This window comes from Salvelinus fontinalis, chromosome 9, assembly GCF_029448725.1.
Source record: "Salvelinus fontinalis isolate EN_2023a chromosome 9, ASM2944872v1, whole genome shotgun sequence".
Lineage (NCBI taxonomy): Eukaryota > Metazoa > Chordata > Actinopteri > Salmoniformes > Salmonidae > Salvelinus > Salvelinus fontinalis.
The window spans coordinates 32,745,622-32,773,087 of record NC_074673.1 but is presented as its reverse complement, the minus strand read 5'-3'; the positions used below and the strand labels follow the sequence as shown (position 1 = coordinate 32,773,087).

Sequence of the window (27,466 nt, the reverse complement as noted above, 5' to 3'; positions counted from 1 at the left end):
CTGTTGTTTATCACCTTCTCTCACACTTTTCATTTTCCCAAGAAATGTTTGTGTTCTGAATGCACTGACAGTATTTTTTTCCAGACATTATTGAAGGGCCTCTATAATAAAAGAGCACTTTTTCTAAAAACAATGCAATAAATATTTGAAAAAGACAGTGCTGCTTAAGCTTGTGAGCAAGCCTGCTCTCTGAAGTAGAATGGCTGCTAAATTGCGAGGTTGTGTAGCTGTGCTCTGCGTTGGTCTCTCTGGCTGGCTGACTGCTGAGGGAAGGAGGAAGACTGAGGGTCAATTACGGCTAGCAGACTCCTCTAAATGATACATGATTAGCTCCCAGCTAGCTCAGATTAGAATCACTTATGCATTTCTTCGCCTGACTCTTCTCCCCTGTGCAGTCTGCAATGAGGTTACCCAGAAAAGCCTCTCTGTGCCCTCAATAGGGGCTTTAAACGCCCTCTGATACTCTCTGATTTCAACCACTTGATGATGACATTAAAGAAGCAAGTACGTGTGCAATTGAGTATGAATGTGTTTCTTGTGTCTGTGCATTAGTACATGTGTGTTTGCTAATGTCTATTACAATGTGTGTATGTTTTGAAAGGAGGCACACCAACCTAGCCTGTTTGAATCAGGTGGTTGCCATCTCATATTCATTACCGTCCAGGGAGTCTACACTTAGGTGTGATGAAATGAACACAGAATGCAGAGTGCAGATAATGAATTATGTGAATTATGAATGGATGGAGAGGGGAGGAGGGGAGAAGGAGAGTGAAGGCTGAGGAAAAGAGAAATATAGTTAGCGAGAGATATGATGAGAGTGGTAGGGCGGGATAGACCACCTCATACTAGAGAGAGGAAGAGATATGAGAATGGTAGGGCAGGATAGACCACCTCATACTAGAGAGAGGAAGAGATATGATGAGATTGGTAAGGCAGGATAGACCACCTCATACTAGAGAGAGGAAGAGATATGAGAATGGTAGGGCAGGATAGATCACCTCATACTAGAGAGAGGAAGAGATATGATGAGATTGGTAGGGCAGGATAGACCACCTCATACTAGAGAGAGGAAGAGATATGATGAGATTGGTAAGGCAGGATAGACCACCTCATACTAGAGAGAGGAAGAGATATGAGAATGGTAGGGCAGGATAGACCACCTCATACTAGAGAGAGGAAGAGATATGAGAATGGTAGGGCAGGATAGACCACCTCATACTAGAGAGAGGAAGAGATATGATGAGATTGGTAGGGCAGGATAGACCACCTCATACTAGAGAGAGGAAGAGATATGATGAGAATAGTAGGGCAGGATGAGAGGGAGAGGAGAGGAAGGAGAGGAGAGGAAATAATCAATGACACTGAAGTTTTCTTCAATATAGTTTCCTCATTAATCAAATACTGAAGGGATACTGGACAATAAATGGCACAAAGGTTAGATCACACAATGAGGGAAGAGGATAGAGATGGGTCAAATATTCATTTAATTTCACAGCTGTCCTTCACCAAATCTACCGACAGCAGAGATGTGAAAGGCAAGCAGAAAAGACAAAAGAAATGTAGGGCAGACAATTGACAGCATCAGCCATTTAACTGGAGTCACCCAAAGAGAGAAAAGGAAATGTCCTTTTTAGCACCTATGGCTCCTTAAGTGACATACTATTAGCTGTTGTGGAGCTGGCCTAGATGACAAAATTACAGCCGAGGATATGTACACTACCGTTCAAAAGTTTGGGGTCACTAAGAAATGTCCTTGTTTTTGAAGAAATTGACATTTTTTGTCCATTAAAATAACGTTAAATTGATCAGAAATACAGTGTAGACATTGTTATTGTATTGGAAACGTAGCTGGAAATGGCTGATTTTGTATGGAATATCTACATAGGCGTACAGAGGCCCATTATCAGCAATCATCACTCCAAAGTGTTCCAATGGCACGTTGTGTTAGCTAATCCAAGTTTATCATTTTAAAAGGCTAATTGATCATCAGAAAACTATTTTGCAATTATGTTAGCACAGCTGAAAACTGTTGTTCTGATTAAAAAAGCAATAAAACTGTCCTTCTTTAGACTAGTTGAGTATCTGGAGCATCAGCATTTGTGGATTCGATTACAGGCTGAAAATGTCCAGAAACAAATAACTTTCTTCTGAAACTTGTCAGTCTATTCTTGTTCTGAGAAATTAAGACTATTCCATGCGAGAAATTGCCAAGAAACTGAAAATCTCGTACAACGCTGTGTACTACTCCCTTCACAGAACAGCGCAAACTGGCCCTAACCAGAATAGAAAGAGTGGGAGGCCACGGTGCACGACTGAGCAAGAGGACAAGTACATTAGAGTGTCTAGTTTGAGAAACAGACGCCTCACAAGTCCCCAACTGGCAGCTTCATTAAATAGTACACACAAAACACCAGTCTCAATGTCAACAGCGAAGAGGCGACGCCGGGATGCTGGCCTTCTAGGCAGAGTTCCTCTGTCCTGTGTCTGTGTTCTTATGCCCATCTTAATATGTTATTTTTATTGGCCAGTCTGAGATATGGCTTTTTCTTTGCAACTCTGGCTAGAAGGCCAGCATCCCGGCGTCGCCTCTTCATTGTTGACGTTGAGACTGGTGTTTTGCTGGTACTATTTAATGAAGCTGCCAGTTGAGGACTTGTGAGGCATCTGTTTCTCAAACTAGACACCCTAATGTACTTGTCCTCTTGCTCAGTCGTGCACCGGGTCCTTCCACTCCTCTTTCTATATTCCATAAAAAATCTGCCATTTCCAGCTACAATAGTTATTTACAACATTAACAATGTCTACACTGTATTTCTGATCAATTTGATGCTATTTTAAAGGACAAAAAAGTTAACTTTTCTTTCAAAAACAAGTACATTTGACCCCAAACTTTTGAACGGTAGTGTATATTCTTCGCATTCACATGCATGGGTTCTCCTGGGCTCATTTTGGTGTTGGTTGTGGGAAGTTGGTTTCAGGGGAATCTGGGATCCATTGGGTCGTTTCTCCCACTGTTTCTATCACGTGTTACATTCACGCTAGAATCAATAAATGGGCAATCCTGTACTGTAATCATTGGTAACACCTGCATTGTTCCAGGTGTTAGTCTCAGTCTGCAGCCAGTGTAGCTGCTGTATCTGTCAGGACAGTGCTGCTGTGTTCTGGGATGCTCTGGTCTTGTCTGGATTCTAATCTGGAGGCTTGAACAGAAACACAGTCAGTCGACAATAGCAGCAGTTTGCCTCAGGGCATCCCCTACCAAACCCTGTCCCCAACACACCATTTTTTTTTTACATCCTTTTGAGATTTATCTGTGGCGATGTCTTGTTGTTGCAATAGATCTAAAAATAAGTGTGGTCTGTAATGTTGATGAATCTCATTAAAGTAGACGGTTGACTGAGATCCATGACCTCTGACCTTCTTCGCCCACTCTGTTCTGGTCCCAGATATTTAGTCTTCCTGCAGATCAAGAGAGATCTGTATCACGGACGCCTCCTGTGTAAGACGACAGATGCTGCCATGATGGCTGCCTTCATCCTGCAAGGTACAGTGACAGGACCTGACAGGCTGGATTTGCTTGCTCCACTCTCTGCACTGCACTTTCACATAACTTCTCTGGATTTCTCATAAGGATGTAGTTATCACTTTGTAAATGATATGCCCTGAGGGATTCTTACTTCCGTATTGACTGATCTATACTGTATACTACAAAGCGTCAAATTAAAATGTTAATGCAGACAACACGTGCACCTCCGTACTAATTTACTCTGTAAAACCATAGCTGATAAAGAAAGATGGGACAGCTGATAAGTAATATCAATGCTTTGAATGCTAAACATGTGAATTTAATGCTAGATTGTAAGCCCTCTGCATGATCATCAGGCATCTTGCTCTCGGCAGTATCGTTAGCTGTCAAAGCATGGAGATCACACGCAGTAGACCCTCGAGAGGCAGGCAGGCTGTATATTTGAGGGGTACGGCGAGCGAGCCGAAGGCCGCAGAAAGTGCAGTGTTAGGAGAAAGAGAAGGCAGGTCCTTTGGGAGGTGCACTGGCTCTGTTCATGAGGAGGTGCTGCCTGATCACCTCCTTGTCCTCGCTCGCTGGGGGAAAGAATTGTCAGAGCCGCCTGAGGGAGCTCAGTGTGGTATGAAGTCACAAATAAACAACAGCAACCCTGGGCAGTTTAACTTGTCGTCATTAAGAGCTCTGCTGACATACAGCACAGGCTGCCTGTGATCTAACAACACCTCGGCAAGGGTGCCAGTAATGTGTGTGTAGAACTGTGTAAATACTCACCTTAGCCCTAATAATTATTGTTTAAGAGTTCACACTTCATCACAAGTTATTACTGCAAACATATTCTGTATCCACTTTTATAATTTATTGAATGGAAGGATGTTAGATATATTACTGTATGTACTGTATGTAACCATGTATGGTTAGACTGTGGTGCTGTGAAATGGTGGATCATTTTTATTAACTGTGTTCCAGCTGAGATTGGGGACTATGACCCTGGGAAGCATCCTGAAGGATACAGTTCTAAATTCCAGTTCTTCCCAAAACATTCAGAGAAGCTGGAGCGACGGATCTCAGACATACACAAGACAGAACTGATGTAAGGACCAATCTACTGTTTCTCTTTAACCTCTCACACGTGCATGAACGTTCAAACACACACTGCACCTATAAGATGAATCAATTTGACTGAGAAAGCACTAACTACCATTGTGCGAATGCTTATTGTCTTGGAAACTAGTTCTTTCACACTCTTCTCAAACATTTGTTTAATCTAATGGCACACTGTCATTCCAGGATGTTGCAGAGACAAGATGGTGGGATTTTCTTGAGCACAAAAACTACCTTTCATTAATACAGTCATTATTATGAGGGTCGTGGCCCAAGACCTGTCAGGGAGTGCAGTGCAATACACCTAATGCAGTAAGATACTGTAGTGTGTGCACATACAAACACACAAAGGCATACATGCACACACACACTACTTTCTCTGCCAGCAGGTTAGCTGATGAAGCATCACTGAGCGTTTCTTAATGATGATACACTCCACTGGGCACAAACTGGTTAAATCAATGTAGTTTCAACATAATTTGTCAACATATTGTAACATGGAATCTATGTGGAAAATATATTGAATTTGTACCTTTGAAATGTCAGATCAATATAAGATCCATTAACAGAAAAAAATAAAAGGCTCCTATTGCACCTCCTATTGGAGAGTTGATCTATCTACAGCTATCCCTTTGGGCTCATCCAGGGTTTTAGCCCAGCCCTTGCTTAACTTTGATATTTCTCATTGACTATTGCCAATGTGTTATCATGAGAATTATTGTTGAGAAATCTCGACTTAATAGTTGAAATATTGCTATCAAAGTCATTCCAAAGGGTATTTTTTATTTTTTTTCACCTTTATTTAACCAGGTAGGCTAGTTGAGAACAAGTTCTCATTTACAACTGCGACCTGGCCAAGATAAAGCATAGCAGTGTGAACAGACAACAATACAGAGCTACACATGGAGTAAACAATAAACAAGTCAATAACATAGTAGGGGAAACAATTTGTCTATATACATTGTGTGCAAAAGGCATGAGGAGGTAGGCAGTAAATAGGCCATAGGAGCGAATAATTACAATTTAGCAGATTAACACTGGAGTGATAAATCATCAGATGATCATGTGCAAGTAGAGATACTGGTGTGCAAAAGAGCAGAAAAGTAAATAAATAAAAACAGTAAGGGGATGAGGTAGGTAAATTGAGTGGGCTGTTTACAGATGGACTATGTACAGCTGCAGCGATCGGTTAGCTGCTCAGATAGCAGATGTTTAAAGTTGGTGAGGGAAATAAAAGTCTCCAACTTCAGCGATTTTTGCAATTCGTTCCAGTCACAGAGAACTGGAGGAAAGGCGGCCAAATGAGGTGTTGGCTTTTGGGATGATCAGTGAGATATACCTGCTGGAGCGCGTGCTACGGGTGGGTGTTGTTATCGTGACCAGTGAACTGAGATAAGGCGGAGCTTTACCTAGCATGGACTTATAGATGACCTGGAGCCAGTGGGTCTGGCGACGAATATGTAGCGAGGGCCAGCCGACTAGAGCATACAGGTCGCAGTGGTGGGTGGTATAATGTGTTTTAGTAACAAAACGGATGGCACTATGATAAACTGCATCTAGTTTTCTGAGTAGAGTATTGGAAGCTATTTTGTAGATGACATCGCCGAAGTCGAGGATCGTTAGGATAGTCAGTTTTACTAGGGTAAGTTTGGCGGCGTGAGTGAAGGAGGCTTTGTTGCGAAATAGAATGCCGATTCTTGATTTGATTTTGGATTGGAGATGTTTAATATGAGTCTGGAAGGAGAGTTTACAGTCTAGCCAGACACCTAGGTATTTATAGATGTCCACATATTCTAGGTCGGAACCGTCCAGGGTGGTGATGCTAGTCGGGCGGACGGGTGCAGGCAGCGAACGGTTGAAAAGCATGCATTTGGTTTTACTAGCGTTTAAGAGCAGTTGGAGGCCACGGAAGGACTGTTGTATGGCATTGAAGCTCGTTTGCAGGTTAGATAGAACAGTGTCCAAGGAAGGGCCAGAAGTATACAGAATGGTGTCGTCTGCGTAGAGGTGGATCAGGGAATCGCCCGCAGCAAGAGCAACATCATTGATATATACAGAGAAAAGAGTCGGCCCGAGAATTGAAACCTGTGGTACCCCCATAGAGACTGCCAGAGGACCGGACAATGTATGTTCAATAGAGCAAATGAAATGTAACCATACTTTATCAATCATACAGTATATCAACAATGATGCTATTTAAGCCTACAGTGTATAGCATTTGGGAAGTCATCAACAGCTATTGTTTAAGTTCAGCCCAGGATTCAACTAAAAATAGATAATACAAAGAGTGCCTTCGGAATGTATTCAGACCCCTTGACTTTTTCCACATTTTGTTAGGTTACAGCCTTATTCTAAAATTGATTAAACAAATTTTTCTTGATCAATCTACACAACAAAGCAAAAACAGGTTTTTAGACATTTCTGATAATTTAGTCAACTGAAATATCACATTTTACATAAGTATTCAGACCCTTTACTCAGTACTTTGTTGAAGCACCTTTGGCGGCGATTATAGACTTGAGTCTTCTTGGTTATGACGCTACAAGCTTGGCACACCTGTATTTGGGGAGTTTCTCCCATTCTTCTCTGCAGATCCTCTCAAGCTCTGTCAGGTTGGATGGGGAGCGTTGCTGCACAGCTATTTTCAGGTCTCTCCAGAGATGTTCGATCGGGTTCAAGTCCGGTCTCTGGCTGGGCCACTCAAAGACATTCAGAGACTTGTCCTGAAGCCAGTCCTGCATTGTCTTGGCTGTGTGCTTAGGTTCGTTGAGGTGAACCTTCGTCCCAGTCTGAGGTCCTGAGCGCTCTGGAGCAGGTTTTCACCAAGGATCTCTCTGTACTTTGCTCCGTTCACCTTTGCCTTGATCCTGACTAGTCTCCCAGTCCCTGCCGCTGAAAAACATCCCCACAGCGTGATGCTGTCACGACCATGCTTCACCGTAGGGATGGTGCCAGGTTTCCGCCAGACGTGACGCTTGGCATTCAGGCCAAAGAGTTCAATCTTGGTTTCATCAGACCAGAGAATCTTGTTTCTCATGGTCTGAGGGTTTTTAGGTGCCTTTTGGCAAACTCCAAGCGGTCTGTCATGTGCCTTTTACTGAGGAGTGGCTTCCGTCTGGCCACTCTACCATAATGTCCTGATTGGTGGAGTGCTGCAGAGATGGTTGTCCTTCTGGAAGGTTCTTCCATCTCCACAAAGGAACTCTAGAGCTCTGACAGAGTGACCATCTGGTTCTTGGTCATCTCCTTGACCAAGGCCCTTTTCCCCCGTTTGCTCAGTTTGGCCAGGCAGCCAGCTCTAGGAAGAGTCATGGTGGTACGAAACTTCTTAAATTTAAGAATGATGGAGACCACTGTGTTCTTGGGGACCTTCAATGCTGCAGAAAGTTTTTGATACCCTTCCCCACAATCCTGTCTCGGAGCTTTACGCATAATTCCTTCGACCTCATGGCTTGATTTTTGCTCTGACATGCACTGTCAACTAAGGGACCTTACATAGACAGGTGTGTGCCTTTCCAAATTATGTCCAGTCAATTGAATTTACCATAGGTGGACTCCAAGTTTTAGAAACATCTCAAGGATGATCAATGGAAACAGGATGCATCTAAGCTCAATTTCGAGTCTCATAGCAAAGGGTCTGAATAATTATGTAAGTAAGGTATTTCTGTTTTTATATTTAATACATTTGTAAAAATGTCAAATAACCTGTTTTTCGCTTTGTCATTATGGGGTATTGTGTGTAGATTGCTGATGAAATGTTTTTATTTAATCCATTTTAGAATAAGGCTGTAACGTAACAAAATGTGGAAAAAGGGAAGAGGTCTGAGTACTTTCCGAAAACACTGTATAGGCCTAGGGTTTTAAGATTTATTTCAAATGGAATCTTCAAGTCAATAATAAATATGTTCATGACTCCATCTCAACCAAAAATACAAGTTAAAGAATAGGATCAAATCAAACTGTATTTGAAGTGCATTTAAAGTTTGATTTGATTTAGTCCTATCCTTTAACTTTAGATTTTTGGTTGAAATAGAGATGTGAATCCATCATATCAATTATTAATTTGATGACAAATTGCAATTAAAAGCCAGGCTCAGTGGTACAGATGTATCTTCTGCTTAGATAGCTCTATCTCCTTCAAATGTTGATATTAGGTTGGGTTGACTACCAAAGACAATCAATATCACTTGTGCAATATGGTAAATAGCATATTAACTTGTCGACAAGTTATCAAATTATCTGTTGGATTCACATCTCCATCTCAACCAAAAATAAAAGTTAAAGAATAGGATTAAGTCAGTGGCTCAGATTAAACTATCCAAGCATTAGATACATCTCCTTTAAATGTTGGTATTTGGTTGTGTTGTCAACCAAACACAATTCAATATTACTTTTGTAATACAGTAAATAGCCTAATGTTATCTTGCAAACAAATGTAACATTATTCAACATTAAAATCCATGGCCACATTTTGAGGTTACTATAACAATAAATGTCTTCTTATGTAATCATAGAAATCTGCACAGAATCTCAAATGGCATTGATCACTTGCACCATGTACTTTAATGTAATCTCAACTAACTGCAATTCAGGTTATTTGGTTGTGCTATTAGATCAAGCACAGTGATAGCACATTAAGTTGTTGTATAAATAAAATATCTGACATTGTATTCCCATTTGAACATTAGTGTGCTTTTAAATGGTTGAAAGTGCAGTGATAACAGAATTCAACAGACTTTTGGCAATTTTTTTTGTGGTTACAAATAGGTTGGAATCTCATTGATCAATGTATCTACCAAATATTACCCAATTCTCCACATTGTAATGACATGGTGTTCCCAGTGGGACAGGCTGCGACAGACACTTCCCAACATTGATCCTTTACACTCACCCTCAGGCCTCTAAAGTTAATGTGGTTCGAGCCACATGGATAATGGTTTAGCCATAATGTCTGAGCTATTTATCCTCCCACAGGGCACTTCTCCTTTGTTTAAATCATAATTAGTGTGAGATAACGTGCTCTACAGATATTAAAGACATTGGAACATGGATCAGCCATTTTCACACTAGCTCAGAGTCGATTTGAAGGTTTTTTAATGTTGGTTCCCATTACCGAGTGCTTTGTCTAGTGACCCAGCTCAGTGAACTTGTCATGGCCATGGGACATACTGTATACTGTGGACAGCATGGAGGATGTGACTGACCAAAGGAGTGTAGTCAGAGGTTCATAGATAAAGGTTCTTTAAAATTATAATTATAGATAAGATCCTCTGCTGCTCTCTAGTGGGTTGTTCATGTCTCATCACCAACAAAACACCTGTTAACATGCCTGACTCTGTGATCATAGAAAATATCCTTGGAATGCTGGGACAGGTGCCTATTTGGATCTTTTGAATGCACCAGTAATTCAAGCCACTGGCATCTCTTCATGTTTTTTCCATTGATTGTGATAGAGGTCAGGCTGATGCTCACGTTACTCCATTGCTGTTGAATGGTTGGTGCTTGATTAAATGTTAATTGGTAGAGGTACTGTTTCTAGGATGGTTGATACACTGTCTGTCTGGCCATCTATTCAGAGCTCTCTGGTCTATTCAGCATCCTGCCAGCTCACTCTGTTGATCACTCCTCTGTGTAAGGGAAATACAGTGGCTTGCAAAAGTATTCACCCTCCTTGGCATTTTTCCTATTTTGTTGCCTTACAACCTGGAATTAAAATAGATTTGGGGGGGGGGGGGGGGGTTGTATCATTTGATTTACACAACATGCCTACCACTTTGAATATGCAAAATATATTCTTTTGTTTAACAAGCAAGATATAACACAAAAAAACAGAACTTGAGCGTGCATAACTATTCACCCCCCCAAAGTCAATACTTTGTGGAGCCACCTTTTGCAGCAATTACAGCTGCAAGTCTCTTGGGGTATGTCTCTATAAGCTTGGCACATCTAGCCACTGGGATTTTTTCCCATTCTTCAAGGCAAAACTTCTCCAGCTCCTTCAAGTTGGATGGATTCCGCTGGTGTACAGCAATCTTTAAGTCATACCACATATTCTCAATTGGATTGAGGTCTGGGCTTTGACTAGGCCATTCCAACATATTTAAATGTTTCCCCTTAAACCACTCGAGTGTTGCATTAGCAGTATGCTTTGGGTCATTGTCCTGCTGGAAGGTGAACCTCCGTACCAGTCTCAAATCTCTGGAAGACTGAGTCAGATTTCCCTCAAGAATTTCCCTGTATTTAGCGCCATCCATCATTCCTTAATTTCTGACCAGTTTCCCAGTCCCTGCCAATGGAAAAACATCCCCACAGCATGATGCTGCCACCACCATGCTTCACTGTGGGGATGGTGTTCTTGGGGTGATGAGAAAGTGTTGGGTTTGCGCCAGACATAGCATTTTCCTTGATGGCCAAAAAGCTACATTTTAGTCTCATCTGACCAGAGAGGAAGTCTCCCACATGGGGAGTCTCCCACATGCCTTTTGGCGAACACCAAACATGTTTGCTTATTTTTTTGGGCCACTCTTCCGTAAAGCCCAGCTCTGTGGAGTGTACAGCTTAAAGTGGTCCTAAGCTCCAATCTCCGCTGTGGAGCTTTGCAGCTCCTTCAGGGTTATCTTTGGTCTCTTTGTTGCCTCTCTGATTAATTCCCTCCTTGCCTGGTTTTGGTGGGTTTTGGTGAGTTTTGGTGGGCGGCCCTCTCTTGGCAGATTTGTTGTGGTGCCATATTCTTTCCATTTTTTAATAATGGATTTAATGGTGCTCCGTAGGATGTTCAAAGTTTCGGATATTTTTTTATAACTCAACCCTGATCTGTACTTCTCCACAACTTTGTCTCTGACCTGTTTGGAGAGCTCCTTGGTCTTCATGGTGCCGCTTGCTTGGTGGTGCCCCTTGCTTAGTGGTGTTGCAGACTCTGGGGCCTTTCAGAACAGGTGTATATATACTGAGATCATGTGACACTTAGACTGCACACAGGTGGACTTTATTTAACTAATTATGTGACTTCTGAAGGTAATTGGTTGCACCAGATCTTATTTAGGGGCTTCATAGCAAAGGGGGTGAATACATATGCACAAACCACTTTTACGTTTTTTCATTTCAATTCACCAATTTGGACTATTTTGTGTATGTCCATTAAAAATACATTTAAATTGCAGGTTGTAATGCAACAAAATAGGAAAAAACGCCAAGGGGGATGAATACTTTTGCAAGGCACTGTAGTTCTGTTATAGTTAATATTATTTATGCATTTGACCTTTTCTTCTTTCATTTCATAGACCTGTATTGATGTTAAGTTTCTTAATCAGACATTGATGCTCTCTCTCAGTGGCCAGACACCTGAAACATCAGAGCTGAATTTTCTTCAGAAAGCCCAGATGCTGGAGACATATGGTGTGGATCCTCATCCATGCAAGGTTGGGTGGCCAATTCTCACACACTGCTGCTTCATTTTAAGACATTTGCATTAAAACACCCTGTTTCCTCTACTTGAGCTTTGAGTTCTCTCTTGGTAGAATGGATAATGCATTGCTAAAGCAAATGGCAGCACACATGCATCTACACAGTCATACAGTAAGTATGTGTGTATTTCATACAGGTATCTATTGTAGGTCTATTGTGTTGTGCCATAAGAATGTTTTTTGTGTATGACAGGATGTGTCTGGAAATCCAGCCTTTCTTGCCTTCACCCCATTTGGATTTGTCGTGCTTCAGGGAAACAAGAGGGTTCATTTTCTCAAGTGGTGAGTAGAATGATGTCTGCTCTAATGCTGATTTCTGGGGTGGCAGGTAGCTTAGTGGTTCGAGCGTTGGGCCAGTAACTGGAAGGTTGCTAGATCAAATCCCCGAGCTGACGAGGTACAAATCTGTCGTTCTGCCCCTGAACAAGGCAGTTAATCCACTGTTCCTCGGCCGTCATTGTAAATAAGAATTGGTTCTTAACTGACTTGCCTAGTTAAATAAAATAAATAATCCTAAACCACATACCACTGCTGGTTCTACTTTCACAATCAGTGGAGCGTGTCCTGCTGATTCTCTCCTCCTGACCAGAGGGCCAGCATGCATACAGGTGTCCCATTGTCTTAGTTAGTCGCTACTATTCTGGGCATATGATTTCACAGGCCTGTCTGTTAGAAATCAACTTGTTTTTAAATGCAGAAGAAAAATACATGTTCTCAACCACAACAAATAATTGATCTTGCATGCAGCAGGGACTGTAAGAATCCTTAATACATGGATCAGTGCTGCTGTAACATACTATTCCATACAGCCCCTCTCATTAAGCCAGTAGCCCACTATATTGGGTCTGTAATAGTTAAATATGAGTTAGATATTCACTCCTGATATAGAAATGCCACCACCTAATTCAGTACAGTATGTCTGTAATACTTACAAAATCTGGCCAAGTAGACAATGTGAATGTTACAATATGTTACAGCATTTACAGCTGCTTTGTTAGATTTTTTAACCTTCTGCACATTCTCCCATCCCATGTCTCCAGTTTACCTGGGGTATTATCAGACATGTGTTCTGTTAGTCAAACATGGAGCTCCATTGCTGTTTGTGTGGTCTGCTAGTGGTTGTGATAAATTTTTTAAGAGCTTGTGGCTCACAGTGCAGTTGGTTGTGTGATTAACTATCCCCTTCCTTGTGGGCAGGAACGAGGTGACCAAACTGAAGTTCGAGGGAAAGATATTCCATATATATGCAAATCAGAAGGAGGTGAGAGCATGAATTATTGATGTGTTGGCGGAGTCAAGTATAGAGAGCAGGGCAGCGACTGTGACTGTTCTATGGCCAATCCTCTCTGAAAACAGGTCCTGGAGATAGCATGTTCTAGTCATACCACAGCCTGGTGTGTTCAATAAACAGCAGTAGTAATAGTAATGACTCTTGAAACTGAGAAACTGTCAGGTTGTTTTATTTTCCTGCACATTTATTTCTAATGTGCAGGACAAAAAGATCATCTTGACATACTTTGCACCAACACCTGAGGCCTGCAAGCACCTGTGGAAATGTGGAGTGGAGAACCAAGCCTTCTACAAGTAAGTGTTGTTCTTCCTCTTAGTCATAGCTATATACTTTACTCCATGGCATCTGTGAGAGCTATCTAAAGAGGGCTCTCCTCTCCTCTGACCTTGAAGTGTCCTGAGAGCAGCGTTGTCAGGCTGTTTATGAGATAGGGAACGAGACGTGAGGCAACGGTGAGCTTTTGTGAGTTAGTGTGCACTGGGACATGCCAGTGAACCCTCCACGGCTCCTCCAGAGAAATAAGTGCTCCTTCCGTCTCAGCCATGACTGATTGTGTGTCCCCTCCCCCTGCAACACATCAACACAATGGCCAGAGAGAGTCTAGTAATGGATGAGGGTGACAGGGAAGGTTGCTGAGGAGCATGTGGGTTGAGCGAGTGCTCAGGTGATAGAAGGAGATAGAGAAAGGGGGGGAAACATAGGGCAGCGCACAGCACACACAGAGATGGACTTAGTATGATGAGATATCCGGCTATAGAGCTGTAGATCTTAGTGGGGACTGGTGGATCTTCAGGGAGGCCTGGCTGATTGGCACAGAGCTTCATACTGCTTTAATGAAAGACATCTGTCTGTGTGTGCTAAATCCCACAGAAACAGACTGATGGATAAATAAACATCAAGCAAACACCACACACATTTGATTTTAATGTTATATAATATATAATTTAGCACCATCTTTTGCATTATCCCATAATAATAAGTAAGCTATTATGTCTTTCCAGACAGTACATACTGCATGTGGTGAACTTGTACATCAAGCTGCCACGCACTACAGAAACAGGAGATAGGCTACTGCTCCAGGAGATAGGCTACTGCTCCAGGAGATAGGCTACTGCTCCAGGAGATAGGCTACTGCTCCAGGAGATAGGCTACTGCTCCAGGAGATAGGCTACTGCTCGTGCAAGGCTACTTACTTACATAATGCATGCACACCTCTCCAAGGATCTAGGCACTAAGTAATACATAATTGAGAGGTAAGTGGTTGGTTTTCAGTCCGAGCTGGGCTTAGAGAACCACACACTGTGGATACCATATAAGAGGCTTGAATAAAGTAGCCTATTGTATGTACTGAAAGTGAGAACAGCAAAGTGAGAACTGGTTGTGATGCTGTAGGAGGGAGAAGAGGTCCAGTCAACAGACTCCCTTAATATTTTACTACAGTGGGCTAAGTCAGGGTCACACAGAGTCTTTCTTTGTAGTCTTAAACAAATCTACTTTGAAACCAAACTATACAGCTCACACACATTGTTATGGGCTTCAACAAATATAGAGAGTTTAAATGTATTCAATTTTGCATTTGCATCCCAATATTACACTTTATATACATCACAGAAGACTGAAATATAACAAAACCGTTTGACATAGAAACACCAAAGATGATTAATTATGAAATTATGAAAAATTTTAATACCATTCCACCCGTGAGGCCACTAGTCATTTGACTGCAGCAACAGGCTATAACGTAAAAAGTATGATGTCACCCCAAAACAGCTCCCAGAGTTCACCCCTCTTCTCTTCCTTTTTTCTTCTCCACCTCTCTCTCTCTTCCCTCCATCAGGCTGGAGAAGTCGAGTCAGGTGCGGACAGTGTCCAGCAGCAACCTGTTCTTCAAGGGGAGTCGTTTCCGCTACAGGTACAGTAAATTATGACAGTAAGTAGAGGGCATTGCAGATAGCCCACAGCTATGCTGGAGAGCTTCTCCCTAAGTAGGGGACCTCGGGGCCCTGTTGTAACGTCAGTCTACTTTACCTGAGCCATACACCTCACACACTAGACTAGGGGACACAGAGGGGACAGGGAGGGGGACAGTGTTGCATTCAGAGCAATGTTCCAGCATTCATTTAATTTCATTCCTTTCACATCTGTGAATGCTGAAGTGCTAGGAGCAGGGAAATAACTTTGTCTGTGAAACCTTTCAAATTACTGGTTCTAGTTACTGGAAATCTGAACTTTCTAATGGTTTAAAATAGCTACAGTTGAGTCAGTATGTTATGATGAAAGGTTGAGTTTGTGTTTCAATCTTTTGTAACATAAATAATATTGCAGTGTAGTCTGGAGACGGTGATTGGGTTAGAGAGAGTTGGGTTCACCAGGTTAATCTAATCTCAGTTCTTGTGTACTGTACTGATGCTTCTCACTGAACTGCTCTGTGTAGTGTGTGGCACCAGGGAGTCTGGGGTCTGGTGTGAGCCTGAGCTCTATTATTGTGCTTTATTGTAGTGGACGAGTGGCGAAAGAAGTGATGGAGCAGAGTGCCAAAATCAAACGAGAGCCTCCAGAAATACACAGGTAAGATCAATGCTATTCATTAGATGTCAATGTGGGCGCTATATCATCCATCTCAGATGACAAATATGGGATGTGTGTGTGTGTGTGAGTGTGTGTGTGTGTGAGTGTGTGTGTGTGTGTGTGTGTGTGTGTGTGTGTGTGTGTGTGTGTGTGTGTGTGTGTGTGTGTGTGTGTGTGTGTGTGTGTGTGTGTGTGTGTGTGTGTGTGTGTGTGTGTGTGTGTGTGTGTGTGTGTGTGTTTTTCATGTGTGTGTCTCCAAAGGGCTGGCCTGGTTCCCAGTAGAAGCTGTCCGTCCATCACTCATGGGCCGCGCCTCACCAGTGTTCCACGCACCCGCCGGAGAGCCGTCCACATTTCCATCATGGAGGGTAAGTGTTTGACCTAACCCCTGACCCACTACTCCCCTCAGTCAACACTGGCACTCCATAACAATCCCCACGGTCATGTTATGGGCAAAGGTGAATCATTGTCCCATAAGAGCCTTCAGGAATGTGGCCAGAAGTGACACAGCTCTATATTGTTGTCTGTATCCAAATGAACACATGTACGGTAATCTGGATAGTTGTGAAAATGGGTCGCCATGCTTTAGTTTGGGTCTGAGGTTTTAAAGGTAATCTGTGGATATTTCAATGGATGGTGTTAAATCCAAACGTTTTTAAACGGATCAGGTCCTTGCTTCTATTTGGAAGTATTTTATGCCCCCCCCCCCCCCCCCCAGAACACACACACATATACACACACTGTAACCTGAGCTTAGCCATACCCCTGCTTGTGGGAGTGGAGGGCTAAGTCACAGGTGTGTGTGTCACTCAGGCTGGTCTATTTCAGTGCGAGCTATCAGCACTAGGGGTGTGTGTGAGCGAGGGGTACAGTGCCAGTACAAGGGCAGCTGGTGCAGCCGTCAGTCAGTCCACCTGCCCTGAACCCAGGGGCTGACACTGCAGCATGGGCTCAGGTGAACAGGAGCAGCAGGACTGAAGACCTGTCCTTGTCACAGCTCAGTCCCTGCCTGTCTCCCAAATACACAGTACAGTATGTACATCTGGCTATACACTCTATGCTGCTGCAGTAGAGTGGAGAGTGTGAGTGAAAGGATCTGGTGCTGTATGTATCAGAGAGTTATGACAAGCTCTCACCTGTCAACCGTTACCCCCTGCCTGTGCTGACTCGATGACTTACAGTAGTATTAATACCTCTGCTGAAAATAGCCAAGGCCTTCCTCTCCATGTATGTCACTGCCCTGGGTGGGGCCTGGACATGGCCAGTGCTGGTCGTCTGAATACTGCTACAGCAGGACAGTCGCTCTCGCTAGCCCTCATACTGCCAGCCAAGACTGCAGCCATTGGCCTAACACATAAAGCGAGACCAGCGCACCGCTGGGGCTCTGGGACAGGGCCCACAAGGATAGGACACAGACGTGCATGCTTTGAGCTTTTGAAGACACCACCATGGTGAAGTGTCTGATCCGCATCACCACACGGGTGAACGTCCACCTGCGGATGATCAACCACTGCTACCGGGATGTGAAGGTACGCGTACTGAGCCTGGGACCCCGGATGCTTGGCAAGGCCATGGGCGTCCTGCCCCTCTACCCTGCCCTGACTGGGCAGGAGCCTGGCAGCCTCTCCCCCCTGCCTACCCCCATCTTGCCTGGCACCCCTCTGCCCGACGGCTGGCCCCAGTCCAGCACCCCGACAGGTAACCTCATCATCATCGCCCTCCTGGAGTGTTACACAGTGACCAGCATCCATGTGTGTTAATTCACTCCCACCTCATCAATGTTAACAGAATGGAAATGATACCATGCCTTTGATGCCGTTGATGTCTGATCCTCTAAATCATATGGTCCTTGGAGGCCCTTTGTGAACAGAGTCTTTGGATCTATTTCTTGACCTCTTTGAGTTTCATCGGTTCCTTTATCCATCTGCTGGTTTAGAGGAAGTCTGAGTTTATGGGTCTTCTTATTCTGGTTGTAATGGTTGAGGTACAGACTAGTGAGGTGATACTGCTTTGTTGTTGATTCGTGAAGTTATGATTTGATTTTGAATTCAGGTAAATATTCAGTTTTATATTTTTTACGATATTTTGGCCTTTGGAGGATTTTGACGAGCTTTACGCAATGTCCTCTGGAAGATATATTGTTTAATGAAATGTCTATAGGTTGCATTTTGTAATCTGCCCTGCAACCAAGCATATCCTAGGATGTACTGAAGGAGATTACCAATGAGTGAAGATGGACTCTCACTGCCACCCATTAAAGAGGCATCCTGCTTTTGCTTTTGACAGGATCTCAGCAGTCAGCATGGCTTAACAGAGCTGGCCTAATCTCTATTTTGTAATTCCTTGAGGAGGATTTTTCCGCCTATGGATGAAAAGAACACATATGAGCATTAAAGGAAAGATTCACCCATTTGGAATGTTATATGGTTTTTGAGCATTTCTGAGTGATTTTCTATCGATTCCCGTGGTCATTTCATGTTTTCATGTCTATCTGAGCTATTTGCCATTCAAGAAGGCAGAAATACAGCTGGAATGTTTAAAACTCATATGCCTGCTTAACAGCAATAGCTCAGATACATGAAAACATGAAATGACCCCGGAAATCGATTGAACATCACGCAGAATGGGAGATTCTTTCATTTAAAATATGCCTCATCATCAGGAGATGATACCCCTCTGCCTCTATGAAGGTGTAATATTTCTGCGGTGGCTGTCTGAGGAATGGAAGAGTCAGCGCAAGCGCAACTCTTTCTCATCCGCAGTGACGTCTGTCCTGTAGCTCGTAAAAAGAGAATATATACACTGAACAAAAATATAAACTCAACATGTGAAGTGTTGGTCCCATGTTTCATGAGCTGAAACAAAAAATCCCAGAAATGTTCCATATGCACAAAAACCTTATTTCTCTCAAATGAGGAGTATTTTTGTCTGTAATAAAGCCAGTTTGTGGGGGGAAAGTCATTCTGATTGGCTAGGCCTGCATTCCCAGTGGGTGGGTCTGGCTGCCAAGTGGATGGGCCTATGCCATCCAAGACCAATCCATGGCTGCACCCTTGCCCAGTCATGTGAAATCCATAGATTAGGGCCTAATGAATTTATTTCAATTGACTGATTTCCTTATATGAACTGTAACTCAGTAGAATCTTTCAAATGATTGCATGTTGCGCTTATATTATTTGTTCAGTATAGATACATTTGCATATCCTTTTGGTATAATGAAAAATGCTGCATTTGCTTTTTGTAGAGTAAGCATGCAATCACTGATGAGCTAATGTAGCGATGTGCGCTGAGAGTCGGGAAGCAAGTTCAGGGAGTGTTTTAATAAATAAACAGAACATAATACAAAACAAGAAACACTAACAGCACACAGACATGAAACAGAAACAATAATAATAACACCTAGGGAAGGACCCAAAAGGAGTGACATACATTGCTCAAAAAAATAAAGGAAATACTTAAACAACACAATGTAACTCCAAGTCAATCACACTTCTGTGAAATCAAACTGTCCACTTAGGAAGCAACACTGATTGACAATAAATTTCACATGCTGTTGTGCAAATGGAATAGACAACAGCTGGAAATTATAGGCAATTAGCAAGACATCCCCAATAAAGGAGTGGTTCTGCAGGTGGTGACCACAGACCACTTCTCAGTTCCTATGCTTCCTGGCTGATGTTTTGGTCACTTTTGAATGCTGGCGGTGCTTTCACTCTAGTGGTAGCATGAGACGGACTCTACAACCCACACAAGTGGCTCAGCTCATCCAGGATGGCACATCAATGGCAAGAAGGTTTGCTGTGTCTGTCAGCGTAGTGTCCAGAGCATGGAGGCGCTACCAGGAGACAGGCCAGTACATCAGGTGACGTGGAGGAGGCCGTAGGAGGGCAACATCCCAGCAGCAGGACCGCTACCTCCGCCTTTGTGCAAGGAGGAGCAGGAGTAGCACTGCCAGAGCCCTGCAAAATGACCTCCAGCAGGCCACAAATGTGCATGTGTCTGCTCAAACGGTCAGAAACAGACTCCATGAGGGTGGTATGAGGGCCCGACGTCCACAGGTAGGGGTTGTGCTTACAGCCCAACACCATGCAGGACGTTTGGCATTTGCCAGAGAACACCAAGATTGGCAAATTCGCCACTGGCGCCCTGTGCTCTTCACAGATGAAAGCAGGTTCATACTGAGCACATGTGATAGACGTGACAGAGTCTGGAGACGCCGTGGAGAACGTTCTGCTGCCTGCAACATCCTCCAGCATGACCGGTTTGGCGGTGGGTCAGTCATGGTGTGGGGTGGCATTTCTTTGGGGGGCCGCCAGAGGTAGCCTGACTGCCATTAGGTACCGAGATGAGATCCTCAGACCCCTTGTGAGACCATATGCTGGTGCGGTTGGCCCTGGGTTCCTCCTAATGCAAGACAATGCTAGACCTCATGTGGCTGGAGTGTGTTAGCAGTTCCTGCAAGAGGAAGGCATTGATGCTATGGACTGGCCCGCCCGTTCCCCAGACCTGAATCCAATTGAGCACATCTGGGACATCATGTCTCGCTCCATCCACCAACGCCACGTTGCACCACAGACTGTCCAGGAGTTGGCGGATGCTTTAGTCCAGGTCTGGGAGGAGATCCCTCAGGAGACCATCCGCCACCTCATCAGGAGCATGCCCAGGCGTTGTAGGGAGGTCATACAGGCACGTGGAGGCCACACACACTACTGAGCCTCATTTTGACTTGTTTTAAGGATTTTACATCAAAGTTGGATCAGCCTGTAGTGTGGTTTTCCACTTTAATTTTGAGTGTGACTCCAAATCCAGACCTCCATGGGTTGATACATTTCATTTCCATTGATCATTTTTGTGTGATTTTGTTGTCAGCACATTCAACTATGTAAAGAAAAAAGTATTTAATAAGAATATTTCATTCATTCAGATCTAGGATGTGTTATTTTAGTGTTCCCTTTATTTTTTTGAGCAGTGTATATAGGGAAGGTAATCAGGGAGGTGATGGAGTCCAGGTGAGTCTGATGACGTGCAGGTGCGTGTAACGATGATGACAGGTGTGCGCCATAACGAGCAGCCTGGTGACCTAGAGGCCGGAGAGGGAGCACATGTGACAGCTAGCAACCTTTAATGCATCCTAAAGCTAACTGTAGGCTACCCCAGAGACCAATACTGTGTCAATAATTATTAGGAAAACATTAAAAATCTCTTATTTGAGAATGACCAAATGCTTTATGTGGGGTGTTTATTTATAATTGCACGTATCTTATTTATATTAATTTATATGTTGTGGATTATGATATTCTCCCCCTGCTATTGTATGAACCTCACATTTTGTGGGAATTATAACTCCCTGCATATAGGTTGAAATTAGCAATACTTAGTGAATGTTATTATTGTCTGAAAGATAAACCTACCCACTGTGATCTTCAAGGTTTATACCTGGGAGGGCTCAGCGTGCTGTGGGACTAATGAACAAGCTGCTAATCAGTATGGAGCATGTGTTTCTTGAGCTCTCTGTCACTGGACATTCCCCACTCATCAGACCTTCATCTATAATAGATCAATGGTCCAGTCCAGAGAGATGTTCATATGATCCATCATTAAGCAAATGGATTGCATTATGTTACTGTATAAACACATTGATATCCACTCACATGGTTGAAACTCAATCTCTTATTAGGTGTTAGCACTGTAGTGTTGTGTACTGGAAACCTCTCTGAGTCTGTTTCCCTCTCTCTCCACTCCCTGCCCTGGACAGGTCTGGAGTCCTTGCGTGACAGTGCCCACTCTACACCTGTGCGCTCTGTGTCCCATGGGGACTCCTTCATGCCGCGCTCCCGCAGCCTGGCCACGGACGCCAGCGAGGGCTCGGCGGTGATCTCTGACGAGGCCTACAGCCCCTCTGACAGCGTGCTGCCCACCCCTGTGGCAGAGCACAGCCTGGAGTTGGCCGTGGCACGCCAGGTCAACGGAGCCCCCTGCAGCATCAAGGAGGAGAAGGAGTCGGAGGCAGGCACCCCCTCGGTGGGGGATGCAGGCGACTTGTCAGACAGTAGAGCGACGGTTGAGGGTGCAGAGGGAGCCTCACCGCTCAGCGAAGTGGAACAGGTGAATACGTTTGTTTTAAGTGTCCTCCGTTTGCTTCTTGTGACCATTGGACTCCTCTTTGTCTTGCTCTTCCTCCTCATCGTCCTCACTGAATCCGACCTTGACGTTGCATTTTTACGTGATATCCGCCAGACCCCCGAATTTGAGCAGTTCCATTACGAATACTTTTGTCCCCTCAGGCGGTGGTTTGCCTGCAAGCTCCGCTGGGCGGGCAGTTTGCTCATTAACAAATGAGAGAGAGCATGAGGCCGTAGAGTGCGTAAGCCCATTCGGGGTTAGAGAAGACGATTAAAGCTCCGGAGAGATGGAGGGCAGCCCCGTCCCAACCATGAACCCAGCTTCTCTCATGATACTCCCGCTGACATACATGTCGGACCACTCCTGGAATCAATGTGCCAGGAGTTTCTCTTTCTCCATCCATTTTGAGTTACTCCCCCTTTTTTCCACTTTACCGTTCGTTTGTTTTTTACAGACCCTGAAGACATTTTTTTGTTGAATTTCAGGTCATTTCAGGTATTTTATTTTTTCAAAAAATATAAACGAAAAAATAAGAAACTGAAATTAAAGAACTGAAGTATTTTTTAACAGGAGCGAGACATTTTGTTGCAACGAATGAAAGTTGCCTACATTTACTATGTGTTGTTTGGAAAATAAATTGCATTTGCATAGGGTAAGAATGTGATGCAAGGATATCAGGGAAGCCACCAAGTCATCGAAATGGTTCAGAATGAAGTGAGATAAATACAGCTTTGAAAAATGTTCAGTGAAGTAGACAGTCATGCCTTTTAAGATGAAGTAACATCCATCCCAAGCCATACATCTATAATGGTTTTCATTGATCAGAACACCTTAAATGAGGGAAGCTAGAGCGATGTGCATTGAGTCTGTCAAAGTGCAAGTGATTGAAATTGAGTAAGTCGGGATGATTACCAAATGCCTTTTATGAAGAAAAAAGTAGATGATATGAAGAAGGTTTTGAATTTGTCGGATTGTTTTAAAGTTATACTTTAGTGGAAATACAATAGGTGTATAAAGTAGAAGCTGTGAAGTTGAAATCTGTTTAAAGTTTTTATAAACGATACAGTTAAATAAACCAGTGACCATGATGTTTTGTGACCCCATATTGTCAGTATCTGTTAGAAGGGTTGATGATCAACTTCTTGGAAACACTCACTAGCACCAATAGGACCAGTCTAGGTAGATATGCAATACTCTTTAGGTTAAATACTTCAGTACTTTTGAATGTGTGCATTTGTTTTGTCATATTTCTTAATTTTGTTTTATGTACATTTCTTGATTATGTTAAGATCTGATGAAATTGAAGATCTGTTGAAATGTATGATTTCTTTCAGTTCCTTATCAACCTAGCTCTTAAGTTTGCGTATATTATACTATAATTAATTGTTAGTATAAGAATAACAATGATGTACTTTTTGTACAAAGTAGTTTGTTTCCTATTATATTGACAGTTTTTCCATGTATATTTTTAACAGAACTGAAATGATATTTTGTTATTGAAGATGAAATTATACTTTTTTTTAGCTCTGTTTCAAGTGAGGTCTGGCAAAAACTGGGCTTTTATCCAGATCCACTCCGTATAGATCACACCTCTCTCACTCCACCAGCATGCACACTTTTTAGTTGTCAAGACAACTATTTCAAATGCCCACTGTAGGCCAGGAAGGCACAACAGATGGTGGAGGAACAATACATATTGTCAAAAGTAGACTGGACTACAATACCAACAGAAAACATAGTACTCCAAAGATATGTTTTCATGCCTGTAAACATCACAATAAATGCAGATTGGTCAGTCGTTTTCCAGTTTGAGTGACTGTGCAGACTATTCTGTCTCATAGCTCAAGGGAGCAGTAATTCTGCTGTCATGGCTGATATTGGGTCAAATCTGTTTTCGTGGGGTTTCGTCTCTACCTCCTCTACTGTACCTGGTCCAGGTGTGAGTGTGTGTTGTGTGTCTGTATGTAGGAATGTAACACACTTCAAGCTGATAATGTGAAGTGTTGACAGATAAAAATATGGTCTTATTTTTTAAAAGTGAGAGAAAAAGAGAGAGATAACGATAAAGAGAGATTGAAAGAAAGAGATTGAATGAGGTAGAGGTTCAAGGGACGTCAAAATAAATGAGCACTGATGAGTCGACCAGCCTCACATGCAAGAGGCCGGTACGAGTATAATCAAAGGGGAATGCATATTGACCATTTGGTGCTCGTGACTATTGGCTGCAGCCATTCTTGTTATGGCCTGTTATTTAACACCATGACCTCCACACAGCTGCTCCATGCTCTGATCCCCCAGCGGTGCTGTTGCCTGCTCTGCCCTGGGGAGCCCAGCCTGTTCCCATGTAACCAGAGCACTGCATCCCCTGGCCCTGAGTGTAGTCTGTCCCTAAACAGCACCCTGCTAGTTGATGTAGACCCAGCAAGGAAGACACTGCAGCATATACCAGTCAGTGCTACAGCTGGGTGTCTACTGTGGTCCTAGACATTTCAGTTCTTAACCCTCCATCAACAGTGTGGAGCCCAGACATCTGCGGTGTGAAATACCCGTGTTTATGGCAGAGGTGTGCTAAAAGCAGCCCTTAGTAGAAAATCTGGTGCAGTAACAGTTACGTAGAATAGAAAGGCAGAAATTCCTGAGTCAAATATGCATGCTCCTTATGCTAGTGTATTATGCATGCACTTCCAATGAACAGCACACAAAGATAGAGGATGACTTGAAAGGTTGAATTTGTCTGTACCTGGATGGGGAGTGTTGATCCAGTATGCAAGATAACGGTACTTATTTGTTATTTTATACATTCATATTTCCTATTTATAACTTGCCTAATGCTAAATACTGTAAAGGTCAACAAGACAGTTCCAGATAGTCTGTTAGTGTTACTTCTTAAAGGTCAGGGAACTGGAAGAGCAAAAAAGTCAATTGATGGTCTATGTTCGTACACATTATCAACATTATGCAGCTTCAATGTTCTTTCCAAGCATTCAACAATTAAGGCAGCATCATTCAATAAGCAATAATCAGTCAAATTGTAAGAGCAAATGGACATAGAAATGTAAACAGAAGTCTTACACTGGACATTGTGCTGTTTTTTGCAGTGTCAAAAATCAGTTGACTGTCATTGTATACTACATGTTCAAAAGTATGTGGACATCCCTTCAAATTAGTGGATATGGCTATTTCAGCCACACCCGTTGCTGACAGGTGTGTAACATTGAGCACACAGCCTTGCAATTTATTGGGAAGTGGAAACGTTTAGGAGCAACAACGGCTCAGCCGCGAAGTGGAAGGCAAGCTCACAGAACAGGACAGCCGAGTGCTGAAGCGCATAGCGCTTAAAAATCGTTTGTCCTCGGTTACAACACTTACTACTGAGTTCGGCACCATTGGACTCTGGAGCAGTGGAAATGCATTCTCTGGAGTGATGAATCACACTTCACCATCTGGCAGTCCGACAGACTAATCTGGGTTTAGCAGATGCCAGGAGTACGCTACCTGCCCCAATGCATAATGCCAACTGTAAAGTTTGGTGGAGGAATATAATGGTCTGGGGCTGTTTTTCATGGTTCGGGGTAGGCCCCTTAGTTCCAGTGAAGGGACATCTTAATGCTACAGCATACAATGATGTTCTAGACGATTCTGTGCTTACAACTTTGTGGCAACAGATTGGGGAAGGTCCTTTCCTGTTTCAGCATGACAATGCCCCCGTGCACAAAGCGAGGTCCATACAGAAACGGTTAGTCGAGATCTGTGTGTAACAACTTGACTGGCCTGTACAGAGCCCTAACCTCAACCCCATCAAACACCTTTGGGATGAATTGGAACAGCGACTGCGAGCCAGTCCTAATCGCCCAACATCAGTGCCCGACCTCACTAATGCTCTTGTGGCTGAATGGAAGCAAGTCCCTGCAGCAATGTTCCAACATCTAGTGGAAAGCCTTCCCAGAAGAGTGGAGGCTGTTATAGCAGCAAAGAGGGGACCAACTCCATATTAATCCTCATGATTTTGGAATGAGATGTTCACATACTTTTGCCATGTAGTGGATTTACATTACCAACAAATTAGAGCTCATGGTACGCACCTTTTCCTTTTTCATAAAAAACAGTAATAATGTAAAATGAAGACAATTATCATTATTCTTAGTATGTACCATATTTTATAGATGTTTTTTTCCTTCCATTGTTAAAGCTCTTATTGGGATGTTGGTCTTCAGCATTTTGTTCAACAGTACTTCATTGTGACCGAAGGGTCTTTCCCCGTGCCTGGAATCTTTCGTCCCTAACAACTCTGCATTTTTAACAAAGGGGCAAATGAGTGAATGGACAGAGACAGATGCAGAGTACCCTCCTCATAATGTATGGACTACCCTTTAATCTCACAGGCTTAAATGGAAAACACTGTTTGCTATGTAGCTGTTAATGTAGGGTGGTGGTTACTGATCCCATGTGATGTTGTATGGACGGCACTTACGGCAGAGTGAGTCATTTGTGTATCGGAGGGAAAGTTATGTAGTTCTGTATCCGTCTGAATCTATCTGTACAGGCACGTTGCCTCTGAAAAACCTTGAATCTCTACAGTACATTTGGTCTAGCGATGTCATGTTTACATTAGTTTATTTGATCTCTCCTGGGAACTGGCTGTAGTACTTGTTTGTCTGGTAGATGTTTCAGACTCTTGTTTGTAGTGTGTTGGGGATTTCTGTTATCTTTGGACAACTGCCCTGGTTTACATATAGTATGTTGGCAATTATGGAAACCGCAGGCTAATAAATAACTCTGATTGGCCATTACTCTGATTAAAGGAGGTACAAGATATTCTACATATGATGGTTTGCAAATGACATGAAGATTAAATAGTCAAGTGAAAAGTACAGCTTGAAAAATAACATGCCAGCAGATGAGCTAGTTTGACTGTAAAAGGTAAATGGCATTGAGCTGTCTTTTCCTGAAGGTCCCCTTTACTCCCACAGTAATACTACTTAACAAGTATAGGGCAGACAGAGCTACAGCTATAGAGCTGAGGGAGTTAATAGAACCCGTCATTATTATGTCACCTTGTTGTAATATGCTTCCGCCCCTTCGCCAGCTCCCAAGCAAACACTCACACAGCTGTGCATATACGTGTATATGCATAAGTGTCTGTAGATGTGTCTTATCTATCTTTCTCTCTCCAATGAAGGTTGCTGTTTATTTACGTAATATGAATATACAAATGTGCCAAATCCAGTTCAGATCCATTCTGAATTCCATGTATAAAAAACCTTCTGTACAACACAGTATACAATATTGTTTCTCTCTGATAGTCCCTTGTAACTGGTGCCATTAAACTATTCAAATTTGAAATAAACATTGAATAAACATTTAAAAATGGGCTTCTTGTGGTTTATGGCTCTT

General features: G+C 43.0%; 1 protein-coding gene across 4 annotated transcripts in view; it reads left to right on the top strand.

The window, feature by feature from the left end:
- LOC129862444 (FERM domain-containing protein 5) overlaps positions 1 to 27,440 on the top strand; it is a 120,243-nt gene extending 92,803 nt beyond the window's left edge. For 2 of the 4 annotated variants that reach the window (XM_055934134.1, XM_055934137.1), the window contains 10 exons: positions 3,447 to 3,544; positions 4,493 to 4,616; positions 11,958 to 12,045; positions 12,284 to 12,372; positions 13,288 to 13,351; positions 13,583 to 13,674; positions 15,219 to 15,293; positions 15,881 to 15,949; positions 16,211 to 16,317; positions 21,705 to 27,440. In XM_055934134.1, coding sequence (XP_055790109.1) covers positions 3,447 to 3,544; positions 4,493 to 4,616; positions 11,958 to 12,045; positions 12,284 to 12,372; positions 13,288 to 13,351; positions 13,583 to 13,674; positions 15,219 to 15,293; positions 15,881 to 15,949; positions 16,211 to 16,317; positions 21,705 to 22,288 — 1,390 coding nt within the window. In that variant the 3' untranslated portion in view covers positions 22,289 to 27,440. The remainder of the gene's footprint in view (positions 1 to 3,446; positions 3,545 to 4,492; positions 4,617 to 11,957; positions 12,046 to 12,283; positions 12,373 to 13,287; positions 13,352 to 13,582; positions 13,675 to 15,218; positions 15,294 to 15,880; positions 15,950 to 16,210; positions 16,318 to 21,704) is intronic. The other 2 variants (XM_055934136.1, XM_055934135.1) reach the window with 2 other exon arrangements.
- The last annotated feature ends 26 nt before the right edge of the window (positions 27,441 to 27,466 follow it).